Source organism: Mustela putorius, unplaced genomic scaffold (genome assembly GCF_011764305.1).
Source record: "Mustela putorius furo isolate JIRA1106 unplaced genomic scaffold, ASM1176430v1.1 tig00001075_pilon_pilon_pilon, whole genome shotgun sequence".
In the NCBI taxonomy this organism is placed as follows: domain Eukaryota; kingdom Metazoa; phylum Chordata; class Mammalia; order Carnivora; family Mustelidae; genus Mustela; species Mustela putorius.
The window spans coordinates 465,039-486,536 of NW_025421560.1; the positions used below are offsets into that span (position 1 = coordinate 465,039).

At 51.3% G+C, this 21,498-nt stretch overlaps 1 protein-coding gene across 1 annotated transcript; it reads right to left on the reverse strand.

The window, feature by feature from the left end:
* Window positions 1-1,453: 1,453 nt before the first annotated feature.
* FAM89A (family with sequence similarity 89 member A) lies at window positions 1,454-20,056 on the reverse strand. Its single transcript, XM_045087239.1, has 2 exons — window positions 19,730-20,056; window positions 1,454-2,631 (listed from the first exon to the last, which is right to left on the reverse strand). The coding sequence occupies exons 1-2, from the start codon at window positions 20,012-20,014 to the stop codon at window positions 2,368-2,370; spliced, it is 549 nt and encodes a 182-aa protein (XP_044943174.1). The 5' UTR covers window positions 20,015-20,056; the 3' UTR covers window positions 1,454-2,367.
* Window positions 20,057-21,498: the final 1,442 nt, after the last annotated feature.

Sequence of the window (21,498 nt, forward strand, 5' to 3'; positions counted from 1 at the left end):
ACTGCCTTAGAGCCCGCCCGGCTGTCCGTTGGCCGCTGAGCCTGGAACAGTCCCGGCTCCAACTCAGAGGGGACGATGTACGCCGGGAAGCAGGAAAGGACACCAGCGCATTTATTTCCTAATGGACCTTCATAAGGACAGTGTATTAGAAAACATTTTATGGTTTGGGATAATGTTAATATTTCTCACCAAGCTGCATTTACAACAGTACACTCTGTCTGGAGTGAGAGGAAGCGTGGGGCAGTGCATATGAACTTCAGATGGTGTATTAAGAACTGTGGTAGGCTTATATGCCCCTTTACCATCGGGCTGAGGAATGTGTCAGCCCATCCCCCCCCCCAGCAAAGGAGAGGCCCCTTGCTTGCCTTGATTTATTCCACTTCTAGTTCTGATGGCCCATCTCGTAATGAGACGAGCACCCCAAAACCCAAAGGCACTATGAATCTAGGGTTGTGGTTCCAGAAGAACCCAGAGGCAGCAGACCCAGGGAGCCATGCATTCTCAATGTGGGGGCTCCCCCAAGCCTGAGCCAGCCCTGCAAGCTTCCCTCTCGGAGATGGTACCGTCCTCCCGCGTGGACACGAGTAGCGCCCCCTGAACTTCGTGTGAGAGGACCACCGGGCCGTCCTAGGAAGATGCTCCATAGGTCTGGGTGCAGTAGGAGAGCCGGCAGTTCTCCTGGGTGTCCCACGATGCCCTCCTCGAGGGCCGGCCCGGACACTAGGTGGTAACTGGATCCATGTTAGTCTCTCCTGCGGGACTTCTCGAACCATGCAGAGACCCAGGCGTCACCCCTTATTGATTAAATCAGAACAAAGATGGAGGTTCTTGAGCCACGCTCAAGATTCTTCTGAAACCTCTCCCTGCCCCAAGTGGCCAGGGCTGAGCACAGCAGATCCAAGGTTCAAGCGTGAACCTCTCACTGTCCGAGGTTCTGGAAGATGACCAGACGTCACCTGGTCCGATCACTTTCACTGCTCTCGCGCCCCCTGCACAGCTGGGCCACACACTAAAGGCGATGTGCTGCCATCTCTCATCGAACTACTACTTTCAACACAGGAAAACAGCAGGAATGCTCTTCCCTCTCTGTACTCAGCCCAGTTCCCAACACACGGTCATGTACGGAACAGGCTGTCCACATGCTGGCCCGTGAGGGTGAGTTTTACTTCCTCTCGGACCCCAAAGGTGGTGAATAAGTAATTATCACATCAAAAGAAAGAAGGGCAGGGGGTCTGAACCAGTCAGAGACATAACAGCACTGAGAGCTAACTATAAATGGGGGCTACCGTGGAAAACACGACCAAGAATAAGTCAGTAGAACAAGAGAAGCTGCTTCCAGATCTCTCCTGGCAAGAAAATAAATTATTCTCTTTCAGTAGTTGATTGGACTCCATGCATTCAAGTTCTGAAATTGGATGATTCAGAGTTCAGACCAAAATAATACACAACTACAGTCGGGGGGGGGTAGCATTTTATCCTCATTTTTAACCTACAAAGTGTAAAGCATTCATAAAAGATTTTAATAAATATATTAAGGCTTAAGGTGATCATTGTGTCGAGTGGAAGAGGCAGGACTGCTTTCTAATAGACTAGTTCACACTGAGAACCTTCCAGAACAAAAGTTTGCCATCTTACAGTGAATGACACCCCATATGAGCGTGCCCCCTGTTTCTTTCTGCCAACATAACACGCCTCCGTGTTCTCTTCCTCCCTCCTCCACCATCGGATAGACAAAGAAGGATCCAGATTTTGAAGAGAATGGTGTTGATTGGTGTGACCTAAAATGTTTAGGGTTTTTTTTTTTGTTGTTTTGGGGGGGGGGGTTTCTTTTGGTACAAAGCTTTCACTGAGTCATTGGGACCATTAGTAATGCAGCTGGCAATAAGAAAGCCCAACCAAGAGCCTTAAACGCTCACAAGACGGAAGCAAGAATGGCTGCCAGATGTAGAAGGAAGGGGGCCGCGAAGTGGGAGTTTTCCTAGTCTGCAGCCTGGAGCCAGTTCCTACAGCAGAGCAGCAAACCGTCTACCGCCTGCAAGGAAGTAACCGGCAAAAGTCGTCTTGGGGGAAAGATCTTTGGGAGGGCCTTTGCCCCAGAATCCTCCTGTTAGGGTCCCAGCATGGACAGGACTCGTGGGCAGGAGGGTCTCTGCACGATAGTGTCGCTGAGCACCTCAAGGCCACCCAGGCGGAGACTCCAGCCCTGGCGACAGATTGCCACGGGTGTCCTCCAAATTAAGCTGGCAGCGCTGGCCTCTCGCGCCCAGCGACTGCCCACGACGGAGGAGCGAAGGAGATTTCTTTGAGAGGGAGCTGAGGCTGACAGTGTGTCCGGTGGGCAGCAGTGGCCTCTGCTAAGATCCCTTTCTAGATGGACTCCAGAATCCAGTCACTGCCGGAGATCGAGGAGACAGGCAGAGACAGGTCCCTTGGGGGGCCCCGTTCCCTCCCCTCATGGAGGGCGTGGTGCTCCGGGAAATACTCCTCCTCCTCATCAAAGAAGCCGTTCTCCAGGGCGTAAGTGCAGTCCGGGCTGGACGCAGCCTGGCACGCCCCCTTATACTCCTGAATGGACTCGTAGAGGCTGTAGAGTTGGCAGAGCAAGGACATGTCCAGCTGTCGCAGGCCGACCTTAAGGGAAGGGGTGGAGAGGTAAAAAAGAGAAGTCAGCACTTGAGTTTAATTTTAGTGGGACACTCAGCCTGCCGTCTGCCTATGCCAGCACATTCTTTCCAGACAGTGAATGATTCCAAGCATCACTCCAGTGCTTCGGGTTTCCAATTTTGAGAAAACCTTAATTGTGGGATGCCCACACCTCAGACGTGACTCAGTGGGGCAGGGAGGGATCACACCTGCGGGGCGGCGGGCCCCGGCCTGCGGAGTTTACCCCGGCATGCGGGCACGCCCTGGGAAGGCACGGAGCAGCACTCCTACTTCGGGTGGCCCCAGCTGGTTTCACTTTGGACGCCAAGAGGCAAGTTTGTCATTTCCTCTCGCTAGGATCAGTTTCAGAGAGGACCCACATGTGCCTTCCCTGATACCACAATCATTCTCAACTCCCTGGGAACAAGAGTCCCCTTGCCAGTGACAGTGGCTCACAGGTCAGGGTCATACACACACACACACACACACACACACACTCACACACCCCGGAGCCCCCGCCCTCTGGTCAGCACGGCCTCCGGGTTCCCAAGAGTGGTGTTTGGACTCCCTCTCCTCCGGACAAGGTCAGTCGTACCCAGAGATGATTGGGGCATCACTCCCCAGAGCAAGCGATTGAAGAAGTGCACAGAGTCTCCTGGGAACCACTTTCACCAGTGGTGACAGAACAAAGAATGCTGGAAAGCCACATACTTGCTTATCTTCAAGTTTCCCTCCTGCCATGGCCAGTCCCTCAGGATAGGGCCAAGTCAGCACAGGAAATGCACTGTTTCCATCAATCTCAAAGAGAGAAGGGTTAATCCGCTTGGAAATGCAGCCTAGACGATGGCACCGACACTTGCACACGCATGAAAATCACCCGTGTTTCTTGTGAACCACGCAGCCTCCGGTTTGGCTAGTGTGGGGTCCCAGGTGACAAGGCTACTGAGCTCTGGTGAGGGGCAGCAACCTCCCTCCCAGTGGCAAGGGGAGAGACTCGACACCAGAGGCTAGGAGACCTGCCTTCTGCTTCTTGGCCCTTGAGCAAGTCACGTATCATCTCTACCCCTTGGTTGATGACAAAAGGGAATCATAATTTCTCTTATGGGGTACAGGGAGGATTCACTGAGAGATCCATCCATTTTCACCAACAGTCATCAAATGCTACTGGGTAGCAAGTCAAGGGCTAAAGCATGGGAACGTGCAGCAGAAAACAGAGAAAGAGGAGCTCTATGGTCTCTAGAATTCCCCAGCGACGAGGTCTGCCGCACGAGACTCACGCTGGGGTCCAGAAGGCGGCAATCCTCTCGTGACAAGATAGGTGTTAAACACCAAGTCATTCTTCACAGCCTCCAACCACACTAGACTGCCAAGCAGAGAGCAGCCCTCTCCCACAGCCGAGCACACCATAGAAACAGAACCAGGCCCCACTGACTTGGCGTGTTTTGCCATAACGTCCAGGGTCTGGGAAGGCAGACCAGCTCAATGGCATCCCATTCTCGAAAGTAAACCTTTAACAGGGAAAGCCACCGGCAAACAAAGAGAAGCCCAGGCCTGCCACAAATGGGTCAGATGCCACCACTCTCTGTCCCGACTGGTCGTGTGCGTGTGTTGTCCGGAAGGAAAGATGGTTCCCAACATCTGGGCTGGAAAAAATACCCAGACGATGCCGATGCCCAGTTCCAGCACACAACCCAGCATTCTCGACACAAATCCCTGCCCTTCCGGGGTCACTTGTATGTATTCTCCTGTGACCCCCGACTTCCAGGCCAGCCAGACAGAAAAGCACGGAAGGGAGAATGCTTTCGGGCCCCACAGCCTGCCCAAGTGGGTCCACATGCCGGCTCGCCCATGCGCGAGTGTGAGACCGTGGACATCCTGTTCGACTCCTGGAAAGAGTAACAGCTGCTCTGGTGGTTACTACGTTCACGATTCTCTCCAGGCTGTCAGCCTGTGGAATCTCGACCTGGAAAGGCCTGGCCGCTATGGGACTTACCAGGAGGCAGGGTTCCCGGAAACAGCAGTGACCCTGGGGCACCACGTTCCTCCTACCCCAACTCGATCACAAACACTGACCGGGAATCACCCGAGCACAGTCAAGCCAGATGACAATTAGCCAGCAGACCTGCTTCTTGGGGACCAGGGTAGACACCATACACTCTCGAGTAGGAAAGGACCTCAGAGGTCTCCCTTTCACACCCTCAAACCCTTCCACACCAGTTCATTCATTTCCAGGCAGACATAACGCTTCCCTGCACAAAGCCAAAATTTCCCAGTCTGTAGTTCTAGGGCCCTTGATGCTCCGTGGAACCGTTCTGCAGACCCGCACATCTCATTTCCCTCTTAACTGCCTTTTACACATTTGAAGGTAATTTTCATTCTGCCACCTCTCCCCACCGGAAGAAACGATCTGTCTTCTCCAGACCATACCTTCAGGCCTGTCACCTCTTACAACGACCTTCTGGCCCATTTTGACCACCTGTCCCTCCCCTGAACTGGCTCCTGTTTCCTGGGGCTCCTCCAGCATCCAGATCTGAACCCGGTAACCAGACTGCAAGGTTCTGTCTTGGCAAGGTCACGTCTACCTATCTGTTCTAGGATTTAACACAAGGAATGTAAACCTCAGTGAAGAGAGTCGCACCCTCCCAGAGCTGCACTAGTGTTTGCTTAAAAAGTCACAGACTCATGCAACACAGGCTGCTAACTGCGCAGGAATTAAAAAAAAAAAAAATCATAGAAAAGATTCATCCAGTGTCCTGGAGCGATTTCTACTGAGTCACTTGGACAGCCATAGGGGTTGGTCTACCCCAAGCCCATTTCCCACCTTGGAAATGAAAAATGGGAAAACAACAGAAGAGGGAAGGGAGCAATGTGTTCCTGGACCAGGTCTGACTCTCATCCTGTGGGCAGGTTGGGAGCGGGGGCAGGTGATAGCAGGAGCCTGGGCTCCATGGCCCCTGAACTACCCCACCGGCTTCTCAGGAGCCGGTGTCCTTTGAACATGCAGTTCCCAAAGCCCTGGGGTCCCTTTCCTCTTCAGGTGCCACGTCCAAGGTCCTCCAGGCCTTGAGTTGGATCGTGTTCTGGGTACCTGTCTGCATTGCAGCAACAGATGACTCACAAAGCTGCCCTGTCCTCAGGTGCAACGCTGGCCCAGAAACGGAGGGCTGACCCACCTAGGAAGACAGCTCGGTACCACGCACGCCCATCAGACAGCGGAGCGGCCGCCAAGCGCTTAGGGTGATTGAGCAGGGATCTCAGCACACGTGTACATGTCTCCGCACATCCCAGCTTCTCGGTCCCTTCTGCAGGCACAGGCCAGAGCTCCTCGGCTTACCAGCAATCCTCCAGATCGGCGCGGCGGGCGGGAGGTCGCAGCAGGAGCCAAGCCAGCTCCCAGCCTGGACACTTCTCCCTCTCCCTTGGCTGTGGCTGTTTCAACACTTGCTCTTAAATTCTCTAGAGGCACATTGCAAGTCCCGAGGCAGGATTTCACTTTTTCTACCTGCAGCTAATGCCACAGTTGGCTGGAGGTCCCCTCCCTGAGACAGTCCGGGACCCGTCCCCACTGTGTCTGTCAAAGCCTCCTTGCCCACCCAGCCCGATGACAGCTTCTCCTCCACTCTCCGGACTCTGGTTCCGTCGCAGGGGCCACTCACTCCCTCCACCTGCTCTGCCTGCCCTATTTATTATTCTCCACCTGTTGCTACTGGTCAGAACATGAGTCTTCTTTCTTCGTATGTAGGACAGCCCACATGCAGTGACCCCTTCTCCCCCTGGGATCCCCCAGCACCCAGCACAGAGTCTTGCCGTGTAGATACGCAGGTACTGGCTGACTGTGTGAATACACGTCTCAGTAGAGACGCCCGCCCAGAGGACACCTGGCTGCAGCAGCAGCCTGGCAGGGGGCGTGCGGGGACCAGACGGCCCCTTGCTACATCCCGCAGGTGCCTGCAGGGGTGGCAGACATGAAGAGGCAACCCTTTGAGCCCAGAGCACCCCCACGTGCTCCCGAAGAAGGCCCCAGACCACATGGTCATTGCCACATTGACAAAAAAAAACCTCACCTCCTGCTTGACAGAAGACCCAAACCCAAGTTTGGGGCTAGAAAGAGCTCCCTCCCCGAGTGCTCTTTCTAGAGTCACACTGTCTGCAGCTGGGGCAGAGACTCATGACAGCCCCAGAAATCAGCCTCTCAATCCTGAAGACCCAGGCGTCTGGGAATGTGGGAAGGGCAGAGAGGGGTCATGCTGGAGAATTAAACTGCGATTTGTTTCACAACGTGATTAAATCACCCAGAAATGGAGACAAGTCCTTCCAGAAAAAAGGATGGGGGGTGGGGAACGCCCTCTGCACTACCCCCCCCCACTGTCCCGTTCTACAACTGGGGGAAGCCTGTCGTCTCAGTGATGTGTTCCCACATGGCCCTGAAGGACAGCTGATCTGATTCACAGCTGCATTCAGGGGGGGGGGGGAGCTCATTTTCGGAAGCAGATTTTAAAAATTCAGGTACTTGGTACTTTTAAGAAAAGTACAAATTCTAAGATCCTGTCATGTGTAGCCCTTATTCTAGACCTTCAAGACAATTAAGAACAATCAACTAGTTTCCACTGCTTTAAATTGCTAAGGTCATTCCTTCCTCTCTCTGTCTGGGCTTCCTGCTTAACTTCCTGATCATTTTCCTCTCTTTCCCTAGGCACAGAGCTCGCCTGCCACCCCTCCCCCGCAGCACAGGTGGCTCATCAACCTACAACATCTCTAACAATCCTGAATCACCCTCAAAACTATCTCAACCCACAATGGACTAGCCACGTGGATACACCTCAGACGGGGCAGGGGGTGGCTCCCAGCTGGGTTTTGGGTGATTAAGTTTCTGACTATCTTTGGAGGGTGCTGTGGGGGACAGAGTTCTTCCAAACCTTCAAAAAATTACAACAGACACAAGACAATTTGGATACAAGGTTTAGAAGATGGAAGGTACTTTTTAAAAGGAAACTTTGGTTGGGACCAAACAAAGCATCGTGAAAAGTTTAAGGATACTTTTAAGAAATTAGTTGTATTTAAGGAAAAGAGTCTGTTTTTATGTACGAAACTAAAAATGAGTTGGTGTCCTTCCCTAGTCCATTTAGGAGACGTGAACAAAAGCAACCTCTTCTCAGATATAAGGAGTAGAAAACAGAACAGACATCAAAAGAAATGGTCTTATTTGCACCCTGCTCCAAGACCCCTGCTGAGGCTGTGGGCTAAGCCAGGCAGAAGCAGGGCATGGTGTGGGGATGGCTTAGATCAGGAAGTCATACTGAGGTCGGCTCCGAAATGATGCCCACCCGCCCTTCCCCCCACCTGACCATCCATCTGCCTACCACTGCATTCCTCAACCGAAGATAATAAATATCCCACTTCATACTGGACAGGAGGGATGTACAGATTCCCAGTAAAGCTGCAGAATCGTGAGCTGTATGTAGTGTGGGAATTGGGGGGTGGGGTCCCAAAATATGGGGACAGATACGGAAAAAGTTAGTTGCATGAAAGTTTACATTGAAACATAAGGCAGGAGGAACGTGGTTAGAAAACTTAGGGATTAGTCATACAATAAAAACTAGGTGGTCATTTTAAAGGATGAGCCGCTGGGTGTGTGCTACAGTAGAAGCGACCCATGTGCCTTGCACAAAAGCTCAGGTCATCGACAGTATGTTAGCAGGAACTCCCTTCCTATATATGCACACACCCGTGCACGCCTCTGACGGGAGGAGGAAAGGTCTGTTGGCAGAACCTGCTTCTAGAAAGCGGGATCGGTATTTACAGCCTTCTGCATGGCTCGGTTTTCTCAGCAACCATGAGCACACTTTCAATTGTAAAAACTATCACGTAGGCACACTGTGGAGCACTGCTTGGCAAGCTCTATCAAAAGCCTTGAAATAGCCCAAACTCTCAACTAGCTAACTGTTCACTTCTTTTCTTTTAAAGATTTTATTTATGTATTGGGGGTGGGGAGAGGCAGCAGGAGAGTGTCCCAAGTGACTCCGCTCTGAGCATGGCACCCCCTACGGGGCTCGCTCTCCCAACCCAGGGATCAGACCTGAGCCAAAAACCATGAGTCTGAGGTCCCCCAGACTGCACCACCCAGACACCTAGGTTCATCCCCAGGGATGAGCTGGAGAGAGAAATCTCGGCTGGACACAAATACGAAATCCTCACCCTTGCTCTGCGAGGCAGATATTGACTCTGTCATGAGGAGGAAGTTAGGGTCCTGAAAGATGAAGCCCCTTGACAGGTGGAGGGGGGCGGCTTGCGGTGGGGGCAGGGCAGGGAGCGGCCGTCTGTCCTGTCCATGCCGCTGACCAGGCCAAGGAGATGCCCAATGTCCTCTGTCGTAGGTGGCAAGCTGCTAACATCACAGGTGAGTCTGATTTTGGGCTTTTCTGAATTTTCTACCACGAGTATGTATTAACTTACAATGAGAACACTTGGAAGTTATCTTCTTAAAATGTAATGAGTGCCTAAGCATATACTCGGCTCATGAATTTATTTTAGAAAGGACCAGGAAATGCCCCAAGTCTAATCAAGGTGTCTAGCACGTTATCTGCAGAGCCGAAATGTAATAAAAGCGGTGGCCTAATGCATCGTAACCTGATTTCTGAATAAAGGACGCGATAACAGAAGGACACCGACCCGTCCACTGTATACTGTTTTCAAAGGAAAACGGAAGAGAAAGACTCCTTGGGTGTTGATCCAGTGGGGAAGGGGTATCAACTGACCCCCACAAGACCTCGAAGGTCCCGGCCTGTCATGCTGTGCTCACGGCAAGCTTCCAATCCATCCCGCGGCTCCTGGGCTGCACTCTGCTCTCCTGGGCAGAAAAGCATTCACGCTATCCGGTCTGCTTCATCTCCTGCGAATGCTCTGAGCCCACCAGGCTGAGGACTAGGCTCTGCAGAGCCCCGGTGGTTCAGAGACAGAACATCCTGTACAGCTGCACCGCAAGGGTTAAGCCACGCCCAGCGCTCGCTCAGCCCTGCACCTGCCCATACACCCTCTCGACCAAGTAAGGCAGTTTCTGTTGTGTTTGTCTGCTGACAGCTGAGGGTATCCACGTGGACAGAGCCCACTCTGCGACATCTCCCGGGATGTGCTTGTTTCTCTCTAACCGCAACTAATACTGGGACCAGTGAAGCCCCTTTCCTCTTCCGCGCTCTAAGCAGAGCCAAGGAAAAGCAATCGACCATTTTCTCTAAGCAATGGCTTTGCTCATTCTTTCTCGCTTTTTGCCTACTGTAAAAATAAAACATTCTTTTTTTTTTAAGATTTTATTTATTTGACAGACAGAGATCACAAGTAGGCAGAGAGGCAGACAGAAAGAGAGGGGGGAAAGCAGGCTCCTTGCTGAGCAGAGAGCCCCATGTGGGGCTCAATCCCAGGACCCTGAGATCATGACCTGAGCCGAAGGCAGAGGCTTAACCCACTGAGCCACCCAGGCGCCCCAAAATAAAACATTCTAATTAGATTAAAATTTCAATGGTTTGGGACGCCTGGGTGGCTCAGTGGGTTGAGCCTCTGCCTTCGGCTCAGGTCATGATCCCAGGATCCTGGGATCAAGCCCTGCATCATGCTCTCTGCTCAGCAAGGAGCCTGCTTCCCCCTCTCTCTCTGCCTGCCTCTCTGCCTACTTGTGTTCTCTCTCTGTGTCAAATAAATAAATAAAATCTTTTTAAAAAATCTCAATGGTTCATACTTATATAAACCATCCTTCCCACATTCCATGGTCTAAAGCAGCTTTCTATCTTCATGTGTTTGAGTCTCGGGACCTCTTTACACTCTTCAGTAAAGCTACGGAGGGCCCCTAACAACATTTCCTTAGTAGAGGTCAAAACTGAGAAGCTTTAATATAGATCCACTTAATCATAAGTAATATACCCATTACATGCTAATGTGACATTTTTATAAACAATGCCATTTTGTAAATCTTTTTAATGTCTGGTTTATCTCCTGCCTTGGGTCCTTCGGGACAGGTTGTTTTGGTTCAAGGAAATGAAGAAAATCTGGCCTCACATGGGTATGTAATAGCCTTTTAGAAAATTGTGGGTGTTCTTTTTTTGACACAACCCTTTAGTTGGCTGCAGAGTGAAATTTGAAACTATCCCGATGAACTTTTCATCCTGTTATATTAGTCTTGCACTTTGAATGGATCTTTTAACTGTGGATGATTTTGTAACAGCAAGCATTGGTTACGAAAAATGTGAAAAACTGACTCACTGAATTGGGCAGATCTTCCAAAAGTTAATCTATTTCCTTAGGTGGTATTTTATTTTATTTTGTTTTTTAAAGATTTGATTTATTTATTTGAAGAGAGAGACACAGCAAGAGAGGGAACACAAGCAGGGGGAGTGGGAGAGGGAGAAGCAGGCTCCTTGCTGAGCAGAGAGCCCAATGCGGGGCTCGATCCCAGGACCCTGAGATCATGACCCGAGCCGAAGATAGAGGCTTAACAACTGAGCCACCAGTCACCCCCTTAGGTGGTATTTTAAAACATCACATTCATTGATATGATCGCCACATAATTATGGACCCTGAGAGGGTTTCCAGACTCATACTTTAAGAACTGCTGTTTTAAAGATACCCACTTTTAGGGGCACCTGGGTAGGTTAGGTAGGTTAGGCGTCCAACTCTTGGTTTCAACTCAGGTCATGATCTCAGGGTCCTGAGATTGAGCCCCATGTCGGGCTCCTCGATCAGTGCAGTCTGCTTGTCCCTCTCACTCTGCTCCTCTCTTCCCCCCACCTCATTCTCTCTCTAGAATAAATTCTTAAATATATATATATGTTTAAAAGAGTAAAGATACCCACTTTTAGCAGTTTAGTATACATCCCTCATGACACTATGCTTACACAAGCTGGTTTTTAGCTAGTAACCACCTATACAAATGTATACGTATACTGTTTCGTAACTTACTTTCTCATATTGTGAATACCACATTCTTTTCCATGACTGTATAGTATTCTATCACGATTTCATATTATCATCTATCATCTATCATGTAGATAATCATATATGCAATATGCATCTGTGTACAAATATAATTATTCACTGTGTGACTAGTAACATAAGATAAATTTATAAAAATGAAATTGCAGAAGGGGAGAAGAGAAAAGGATGCTTTCCTTCTAATCCCTCCCTAGCCCTGGGGCTGCAAACGGCAGACCATCATTCATTGAGGATTTACACCAAAGCTTAAAAGCTTGTTGCCCAAGATAGTGAGTGCAGACATGGACACAGATGAGGTTGAAATCAGCTGGGACTGGAGGGGAAAACGGACTTGTCAACAACACATTGGAACGCAACACACATACGAAGGTTAGTTTGTGTTCTGTCATTTCCTTGAACAATACCCAAATAACTGAAATTCCCCTTCTGCAAGAGGAGATGCAGTTAGGGGAGAAAATCTGAAGTTAAAATCAGAAAACCAAGTTCTAGGGCAATATACAGAAAATCTCCTATCAGTAGCTGGTGTTTTGCAGACCTGACATAAAAAAACACACAAGAAACCGTTTATATGGTGTCTATCTTCCCAAACTCTCACCTTCAGGCTGATCATTCTTTTCAATCTCCACTGGTGTTTTAGATAAAACATGATGCCTTATTGTTTTCCTTTGCATATCTGTGATTATAAGGTTGTTAAACACCTTGCAGTTTCTCCTTTAACTGTGTTGGATTTGGCTGTTTTCTCTTCAATTCTAAGCGCAGTCGATAACCTAAGCACACACCAAACACCCTCTTTCCATGGTGTTTAGTCTCCAAATGGATCTCAGTAATCCTCCTCAGCCCAGCCTCTCCAGGCCGTACAAGGCCTGGCGTCCCCCAGAGGCTGCCCCTGTCTGGAGAGCCCTGGTCAGAGGACAGAGACTCTCCCTTCTCCCCCAACCCTCTGCAGTCAAGGGCAGGGCCTCCTCCCAGAATCCTTGCAGAGGGAATTTCACACTTGCAAAATGAAGCCAGCCCCTGCTCTTATGGCCAATCAGGGCAGTGAGCAGAGAGCGCTCCTAAAAACAGAAAAGGCTACATGCTTTAAGGAGTTTTCTGCTTTAAGGAGTTTTCTGCAGCATCATAAGGAAGCCTAAGGGTCTGTCTGTCTCCCAAGTTCCTGGAGGAGGATGTACATCCCCGTGTTAAGTGTCCATGAGGGAAGGAGCAACAGGAAAGGAAAGAACAACCTTTACGTACGCTGCCTACTTATCACTTGGAAACATCTGGAGCCTGTGGGCCACGAATGAGATGAATAGAAGGTCGGGGCTCTAGAGAATGACACTGGGTAATTGGAGGCAAATACCTGGCCCAGCCAGTCTCACGGCCGGTTTCCTGTTCGTGGAGTCTGTGGCCCGTCGGCAGGGTTTCAGACACAGGATTGTGAAAACTTTAGCTTTTCCAACTGAGCTCTCAAGTCTCCTGGGCGTTCAGGTGGACATCCCAGAAGCAGAGCTGTTGTAAAGCCTCCAGCCGCTGCTTGGTGGCAGGGAACGACACGAGGGCCACCATCCTCATTCGCAGCCCTCCCTGAACTTCGTTGCCCACGAGGCCTCAAAGACCTATGGCAGTGCTGGCCCAAGGAGATGCAGAAACGCTCAGGCACTGCTCGGTGGAGGTCCTGTGTCAGGGAACAGGTGTCCACAGTGCCAACAAGCGGAACGCTTTCACATTCCCGTGACACAGAGGAATGCCTTTAACCACAGGTGGGGGAAAAGAAGAGGGGTTTGCTTCTTGCAAGACACTAGTAAGTTAGGAAAAATATTCATTTATAGTCTCTATAGGTTGGGACAGTAGTAGATAAGATGGTACGAAAAAGGATCTTTCAATCCTCTATTTTCAAATGTTGGGACTGGAAGTATAACCTCACTTAAAGGTAACATCAAAAGTGAATGAAACCGGGGCACCTGGGTGGCTCAGTTGGTTAAGCGACTGCCTTCAGCTCAGGTCATGGTCCTGGAGTCCCGGGATCGAGTCCCGCACCAGGCTCCCAGCTCCATGGGGAGTCTGCTTCTCCCTCTGACCTTCTCCCATCTCGTGCTCTCTCTCAAATAAGTAAATAAAATCTTAAAAAAAAAAAAAGTGAATGAAACCAGGGCGCCTGAGTGGCTCAGACGGTTAAGTGTCTGCCTTTGGCTCAATTTCATGATCTCCAGGTCCTGGGATCCAGCCCCCTGTCAGGCTCCCTGCTCGGTGGGGAGTCTGCTTCTCCCTCTCCCTCTGCTTCTGTGCTCTCCTCTCTCTCTCTCTCTAATGAATAAGTAAAATATTTTAAAAACTAAAAGTGAGTGAAACTAGGGCGCCTGGGTGGTATCTGGTTTTGGCTCAAGGTCCTGGGATTGAGCCCCACTTAGGACTTCCCGCCCAGTGGTCAGTGGAGAGTCTGCTTGGGGCAAGTACCATGCAGAGTAATTATGGCCTCAAAACTTTAAGATCTTAGACAGGGTGCCTGGATGGCTCAGTCAGTTAAGCATCTGCCTGCGGCTCCGGTCATGATCCCGGGGTCCTGGGATCGAGTCCTCCATCGGGCTCCCTGCTTCTTCTTCTTGCCCCACCCCCCACTCCTGCTCTCTCTCATGTCCTCTTTCTCTCTCAATAAATAAAATCTTTAAAAACAAAAACAAAAGGAACCTTGGTGACATTTAATTCTTTTTCCCCACAGGGGAGGCTAGAACTGAAAATAGCAAAGCGCTTGCCTAAATTATATCATGTAAACTAATAACAGAATCCAAGCTCCTGATGCCTGGGCTGGGGCCTTCCAGGTTCTCAAAGGACTTGTTAACAAGTGCAAATTCTGCCTTCTCCTAGATTCGGATCCTGCTGGTATAGAAACAAGCCCAGGAATCAGCATTTCAGCAAGCTGACTCGGGGACCCTGAGTCCTTCCAGCCTTTGGGGAAGGTGGTCCAGTCTTTGGGGACCAGCAAAAACAAAAAGACAGAAAAGACAGTATTAAAGGCCACCAGACGGTCCCAATATCCTGTGATCGGCATCAATCAAGAATGCTATGTTGGTAGCTGACGCTTTTGTTCCAGATGTCATTTCCTAGGCCTCACTGGGATTGGATCTTTACCATAAAACCTTTTAAAGACTAAAATCCCCTCACTCTGACACTGGCTCCATGGGCAGGATAAGAACTGAAATCCACTGGGATGTGGGCCATTCAAGCTAATGCACATCTCCTAGAACACAGTTCACTGCACAAACTCATTAGACATTTAGTTGCTCTCAACAAAAACGCAGGGATGAGGAGTGTTGTGGGTCTCAGAAATCAAGCTTTATTTAATCAGATTAAATTCTTCCCCTAAACCACTGCCGCTCGGGCACTCAAAACTTCCAAGTGGATGATTTCTCATTCATGCATGGGTTGGTGACCAAAATAACTACTTGACATTTTTATTTTTTAAAGATTTTATGTATTTATTTGACAGAGAGACAGAGATCACAAGCAGGCAGAGGGGCAGGGGGAAGCAGGCTCTCTGCTCAGCAGAGATGCTGGGCTCGATCCCAGGACCCTGAGATCATGACCTGAGCCGAAGGCAGAGGCTTAACCCACCAAACCACCCAGGTGCCCCTTGACATTTCTTTTTTAAAGATTTTATTTATTCATTTGAGAGAAGGGGGAGGGGCAGAGAGAGAGAATTTCAAGCAGATCCAATGTGGGGCATGATCTCAGGAACCTGTGGATCATGACCTGAGCCAAACTCAATCCACTGAGCCCCCCAGGCGCTCCACTACTTGTTGGTTCTAAGGAAAAAAAAAAAAAAAAAGGAAGCAAGAAAACAAAGGGTTCCAAGTCAAAGCTACTAGAACTTGCCTCTGTGATTTGAGAGGCAAAACCCAAGAACCCCCAGGGGTGCGGCCCTCAAACATTTGCTGCTCCCACATATCTGAGGATCTTCTGTCTGTGCTTTTGTGATTTTTGGGGAGGGTGTCCAAGCTTGATGGGCTAATGCCACAGAGCTACTAGGCAGGGGGTCTAGTATAAACTTTAAGGAAAGTACCTGTCAGGGTCTCGGCTGAGGCTGAGAGTCAAGGGTGTCCTTCAGCCACGTGCAAGGATCTGAAACGCCAGCCAAGGTCTCTGAGCAAAGGTGATTTTGTCAGCTTAGCAGGTAAGAATCTTTCAAACTGTGGGGCCCTTCAGGGCAAAGTATTCTTAAGGAAGAAGAAGTCTGTGACAGACATCTAATAGTTTGGCTGTCCAGCAGCCCCCAGCTCTATTTCTGCAAACTGGCCTTTCTCTGGGGGAATCCCCAGTGCCCCACACCCACCCCGTCCACGTGGTTGCGCTATCTCAGTAAAATGCAATCCTGCCCCCAGTCACAACTAGCTGGCCCAGACTGGCCCTATGACCCCAGCTGGGCCCACTGGCGTCCTTCCAAACTGGATGCAAACTGGATCTAAGAAACGCGGCCAAAACAACCCGGTTAGCCGCCAGAGTCCAAAAAATAGGAAAACAAAATGGCAGGGGAAAGAGGAGACAACAGTGGACTTCCCAGGAGCCCTGTCAGCCCTGTTTTAGCCTGTCTCTGCGTATGCCCAGCCCGTCAAGATTCTCCTTTTGCAAGAGCTAGTTCAGACGGAGTTGCGATTACTAATACAGAGACTCCAGTCAAGAAAACGGAGAAGAGGTCTAAGGCACGGCACCCCTGTTGCTGTGAAATGACATCTTCCAGCTGGTGGCGGGTCCTTACGAGCCAGACAGTTCCATTCATCCTTCTATTTCCACAGCACTCAACACCTAATGCACAGCCTGTAAACATCTGTGGAGTGTGATTGTAAAATATCATCTGATGTTCAAAGAAAAAAGGGGGCGGGGACGCCCGGGTGGCTCACTTGGTTAAGTGTCTGCCTTCAGTTCAGGTCGTGATCCCAGGGTCCTGGGATTGAGCCCTACATAGGGCTCTCTGCTCAGCAGGGATCCTGCTTCTCCCTCTGCCTGTCGCTCCCCCTGCTTGGACTCTGTCTCAAATAAATAAACAAAGAAACCTTAAACACACACACACACACACACAGGGCTTTGGGACACATCTGGTTGAGTATATGACCATAACGAGGTTAAATTCTGAGTGATTTTTCAAAAAATATATGAAACAGGATGCACCTAGAGGGTATTATGCTAAGTGAAATAAGACAGACAGAGAAAGACAAATACCATATGATTTCACTTCCATGTGGAATCTAAAAAGCAAAACAAATGAACAAACAAACAAAAAGCAGAAACAGACCCATAAATACAGAGAACAAAGCGACTGGTTGCCAGAGGAAGGCGGGGTAGGGGGGGATGAGCAAAATGGGCAAAAGGGAATGGGAGGTGCAGGCTTCCCGCTCTGGAATGAGTAAGTCACAGGGATGAAATGTACAGCAGAGAGAACATAGGCAATGGTATTGTAACAGCATCGTGTGGTGACAGATGGGAGCCACGCTACCAGCCAACACACTTTTGCAAACAGACTTGAGTCACTGTGTTGCACACCTGAAACTAATGTAACAGCCCGTGTTAACCCCACTTTGATAAATACCTAAGTAGATATATAAATAGAATAGACTTTGAGTATCCACCGCACAGACAAGTTACGATGTATAGAAAGCATTTACATGGTGCCTACACAGGAGATCTCCTTATTAACAGTGATGATCTCTGGGTGTCCAGAACTGGGAGTAATTTTTAATTGTTTTGCTAACCCCCACTTTCCATACAAACGCTGAAGGCACCTCCCAGACTCGAATAGGTAACTGACAATTCCTGCATTTTCTATATCAGAGCGGCATCTCCCACCAGATTCCTGTTTCCAATTCACTGGCCCCCAACCCGCTGGAGGCTCTCACCCCGTCCCAGCACTCATCGAGCATTTCCCACTCCCGCTCTCTATAGTCTGCTACCACACTGGTGCTAGTCCCTTATTCCAGCTTTGCTGCTCTTTTCCCACTGCCCTTGTCCCTTGAGAAAATTCTGTTGCCTTCAGAGACCTTCCCACACCATCACTGCTTGCATAGGACTTAGAAAATAAAAATAAAAATAAAAGATTAACCACATTAATCTGTGATTGCACGGACTCTTTCAAAAAGGGATTAATCTAATCACATTCTGCCACGACTGCTAGTATATCCCGAGACACAGATTTGACCTCAGGCCTTCCAATTAAACAGATCAACACAAACCATTCCATAGATAATTCAGGAATGAACTCAGCTTAGGTTACCGCTCAGACCCCACTGCGGCAGGTTAGTAATCTCTTAAGGGCAACAGACCTAGGGCTCTTTTAAAACAGACCCTGTGACATTCTGTGAAAGGACTTGTCAGGGCCTGTAGCCCTATCTTCCTTATCTTTCTCGCAGCTAAACAGCAGACTGACCAAAGATGGCTGTTTATTTTCCTTGTGCTTCAAACAGGCTTAGGGAGAGCTCTGGTCCAAGACATAATTATAAGGTTGTGACTGTTCTGCAGTACCACCAGGGGGGACCCAGAAAAATACTTTCGGGAATGGCACATTGACTCGAAAGCCACCAGAGCAAGTTATAAAGCAGAGCTTCACAACAGGAGTGGCCCTGAGGTTTTCCTGTCTGTTCCAGCATGGGACTTAACCCAGGATGAGTCTTCCCGCTGAACCCCTGTACTTATGCTACATCTAACTTCAGACCGTAAACATACTAGATGTAGGCTTATCTAACTGAAATTCAGCTCTTTAGCTGTGCAAGGCTGGTGTCAATGTTTATTAATAAATAAAAATGGTTGTCTTGGAATTTAAGTCATTCTGTAAGCAGCTTAGAAAATCTATTCAGAGAGGATTGGAAATCACAGTTTCAATGCTAGCTACAGAGTGGGAAAACAGTATCTAATTGATTTTAAAAATGTTAATTTAAGGCTCCTTTTCTAGATTTAATTAAGTCTTACCTTTCAGAACGGATATGCTCCTGAAAAAAAAAAAAGGAGGCATAAACTGAATGTTTCTAAACAATCTCTTAATGTACTAGATGCGTATTTAAAGAGTTTCTGTGATAAGGTTTTGGCAAATTTATCATTGGGGAAAAAAACAGCTTTCATATACTAGATTTCCTTAGGGAAGTTTTTACCTGTACTTAGAACCTGCGCTAAGAGAAAGGAAGGGGCAGATTCCAAAAAGCCTGCGGGTGGCCAGGGGTAGGTGATCAGGGGTCAGCGAGAGCATAGGAAGAAGGAAGTTTTCCAGCTCTCTGCGGGCCTAGCCTAAGCCTGCAGGAAAGCCGGGGAAGGGCTCAGTGCCGCCTAAATCCTTGCCCTTGTCCTGCTTTCGGCGTCGCCTGAAATCGGCTGTCCCGATCCACGCACATCAAACGTACCTCCCAAGGACTGAGAACAACTAAGCCCCGTTGTTTGGCGCCCGGACACTGTGCGAAGCACGCACGCGGGCTTCACCCAGACGGGCAGCGCACCCCTGCGTTCTTGTCCCGCGGCCTCCGGGCCTCCGCCCCACGCGCAGAGGGGATGGGCCCAGCGCCCGCCTTCACAGCCGTCTGGGGCCGGAGCCATCCCGCAGTAATCGGATTCCGCACGCTGCGCCTGGGGCGCGGGGGAGGGAGCGCGGGCTGTTCCAATCCGCTGTCTACACTCGCGCGGACAAAACTGTCCTCTCCGAGGCAGGAAAACACAGCTCTAAACACACAGCTCTAACCCCCCGCCGCAGGGAACGCCTCTCCCCGACCCGTGTGGTCTCTCTCTCCGGAGACGGGTGACCGAGCCGCACCCGCCGCCAGCCACGAGGGAACCCCACGCCGCGCCTCCCGCGGGTTTCCGAGCCAGCTGGGGCCGGACTCCGGGTGGCAGGACTCCGAAAACTGCCTTTTCACTGGGGGGGAGGGCTCCCCGGGTGAGGGTCCCACCGCGGACAGAGGACTGGTAACAGGGAGCACCTGAGAGGTCAGTGCCCCTCTTTCGGCGCTGGCGCCACAGAGCCAGAAAGCGGCGGGGGGCGCGGGGACTTCCGGAGCAGAGCGCGGGTCCCGGCGAACTTGCCCGGGACGGCGAGCCCGGACGGAGCAACACCCCCCCACCCCGGCCCCCGGCCCCCGGCCCGCGGAGCCCCCCTTACCATCTCCTTGCGGAGCAGGGCCAGCGCGGCGTCCAGGTTGGGCGGCTTGGCGGGCAGCCCCGCGGCCCGGGCCCTGCCGCCGCTCGCGCCCCCACGGCTCAGCTCGTCCTGGATGCGCGACTTCTGCGCGTACAGCCGCTCCAGGTGCCGCCAGCCGCCCGCCGCGCCGCCGCCCGCCGCCGAGTGCAGCAGCCCGCTCAGGCTCTTGGGCAGCGGAGGCAGCCCGTCCACCCGCAGCCCCCGGGACGCATCCGCCGCCCCCTGCGCCGCTCCGGCCCCGCTCATCGCGCCCGCCCCGGCCACGCGCTCGCCCGCCGCTACCGCCGCGGCCACCGCCACCGCCGCCGCCGCCGCGCGGCTCCAGCCCAGAGGCTCTCCCGGCCCGCCCCCTTCCCGGCGGCGCCCCACCCACTTCCCCCCGCCCCGCCGCCCCGCCCCCGCCCTGCATCCCGGCCCGCGCCCGGCCCCCCTGGCGCCCCCCGCCCCCGCCCGCTCACCTCCAGCGCCGCCCACGAGCCCCAGGTCCCCTGACCACTAAGCCTGTCCCCGCGTCCCGGCGCCCCGCCAACCCCGCCCCTTACTCCCGCCCCGCCCCCACCTCTGCTCACTTCCAGCCCTTCCCCCGTGCCCAGCCCCACCTCCACCCCTGCGCCCATCACGGCATCCCTTGCTCACCTCCAGCCCCTCTCGGGGACTCCCCCCTCACCCGCCCACAGTCCTCCCGGAGCGGATCCCTGGCCCGGCTGCCCCACTCCCGGCGAGATGTGCTTCCCCGGGAGCCCCCCTGTCGGATGCGACCCGACCGACGGCTGGCGGGGGGACGGGGGGGGGGGCTGGGGACAAAGGCTCCCGCTCCAGGCGGGCGGGACGTCGGAGAGGAGGTCAGGCAGTGCTGGCGATCCCGCCCGCGGTCTCCGTCCCCAGAAACGGCCCCGCCGGCCGAGGTGGGGGAGGCCGGGCTCTGGCCACAGGATCCTCGCCTCTCTCCGAGGGCTGAGACAAAAGGAGAGAAAACTTAAGTCTCGGGACACTATCCATCAGCTCTGAGGGACAATAAACACTGAAGGCTCACACCTCAGGGAGAGAGAAACCGACTGGACACCTTTTAGGAAGAATAAAAATGACAGTTATAACTGAATTAGAGGAAGAGAAGTGAGGGATGAAGGACGGATTGGCAGACAACAGCCCCACCGCATATGAAAAACCAATGTGGAGGGACACCTGGGTGGCTCAGTAGGTTAAGCTGCTGCCTTTAGCTCAGGTCAGGATCCCAGGGTCCTGGGATCGAGTCTTGCAGTGGGCTCCTTGCTCGGCAGGGAGCCTGCCACTAAGTCTGCTTGTGTGCTCTCTCTCTATGACAAATAAATAAATAAATATTTAAAAAATAACCCAATGCGGTATGCATAGAGTGGATAACTTGAATGCCCACTGATTACTGACTTCAATTTTCGAGGGGATTAAATTGTTCTAAATACCCAATAAGATCATAATTATAAAGTGTTCTGTTTTTTTAAATATTTCTTTTTTTTTTAAGATTTTATTTATTTATTTGACAGAGAGAGACACAGTGAGAAAGAGAACACAGGCAGGGGGGTGGGAGAGAGAGAAGTAGGCTTCCTGCCAAGCAAGGAGCCTGATGTGGGGCTTGATCCCAGGACCCCAGGATCATGACCTGAGCTGAAGGCAGACACTTAATGACTGAGCCACCCAGGCACTCCTAATATTTCTTTTTTATTTATTTGACAGAGAGAGAGAGAGCACAAGAGCAG

Excerpts from the sequence above, each read along its gene's own strand:
- FAM89A (XM_045087239.1), bottom strand. The coding sequence starts at position 20,014 with ATGAGCGGGGCCGGAGCGGCGCAGGGGGCGGCGGATGCGTCCCGGGGG. Across the intron at positions 2,632-19,729 it reads CCCTGCTCCGCAAGGAGATG|GTCGGCCTGCGACAGCTGGA; the intron begins GTAAGGGGGGCT and ends CCTTCCCTTAAG.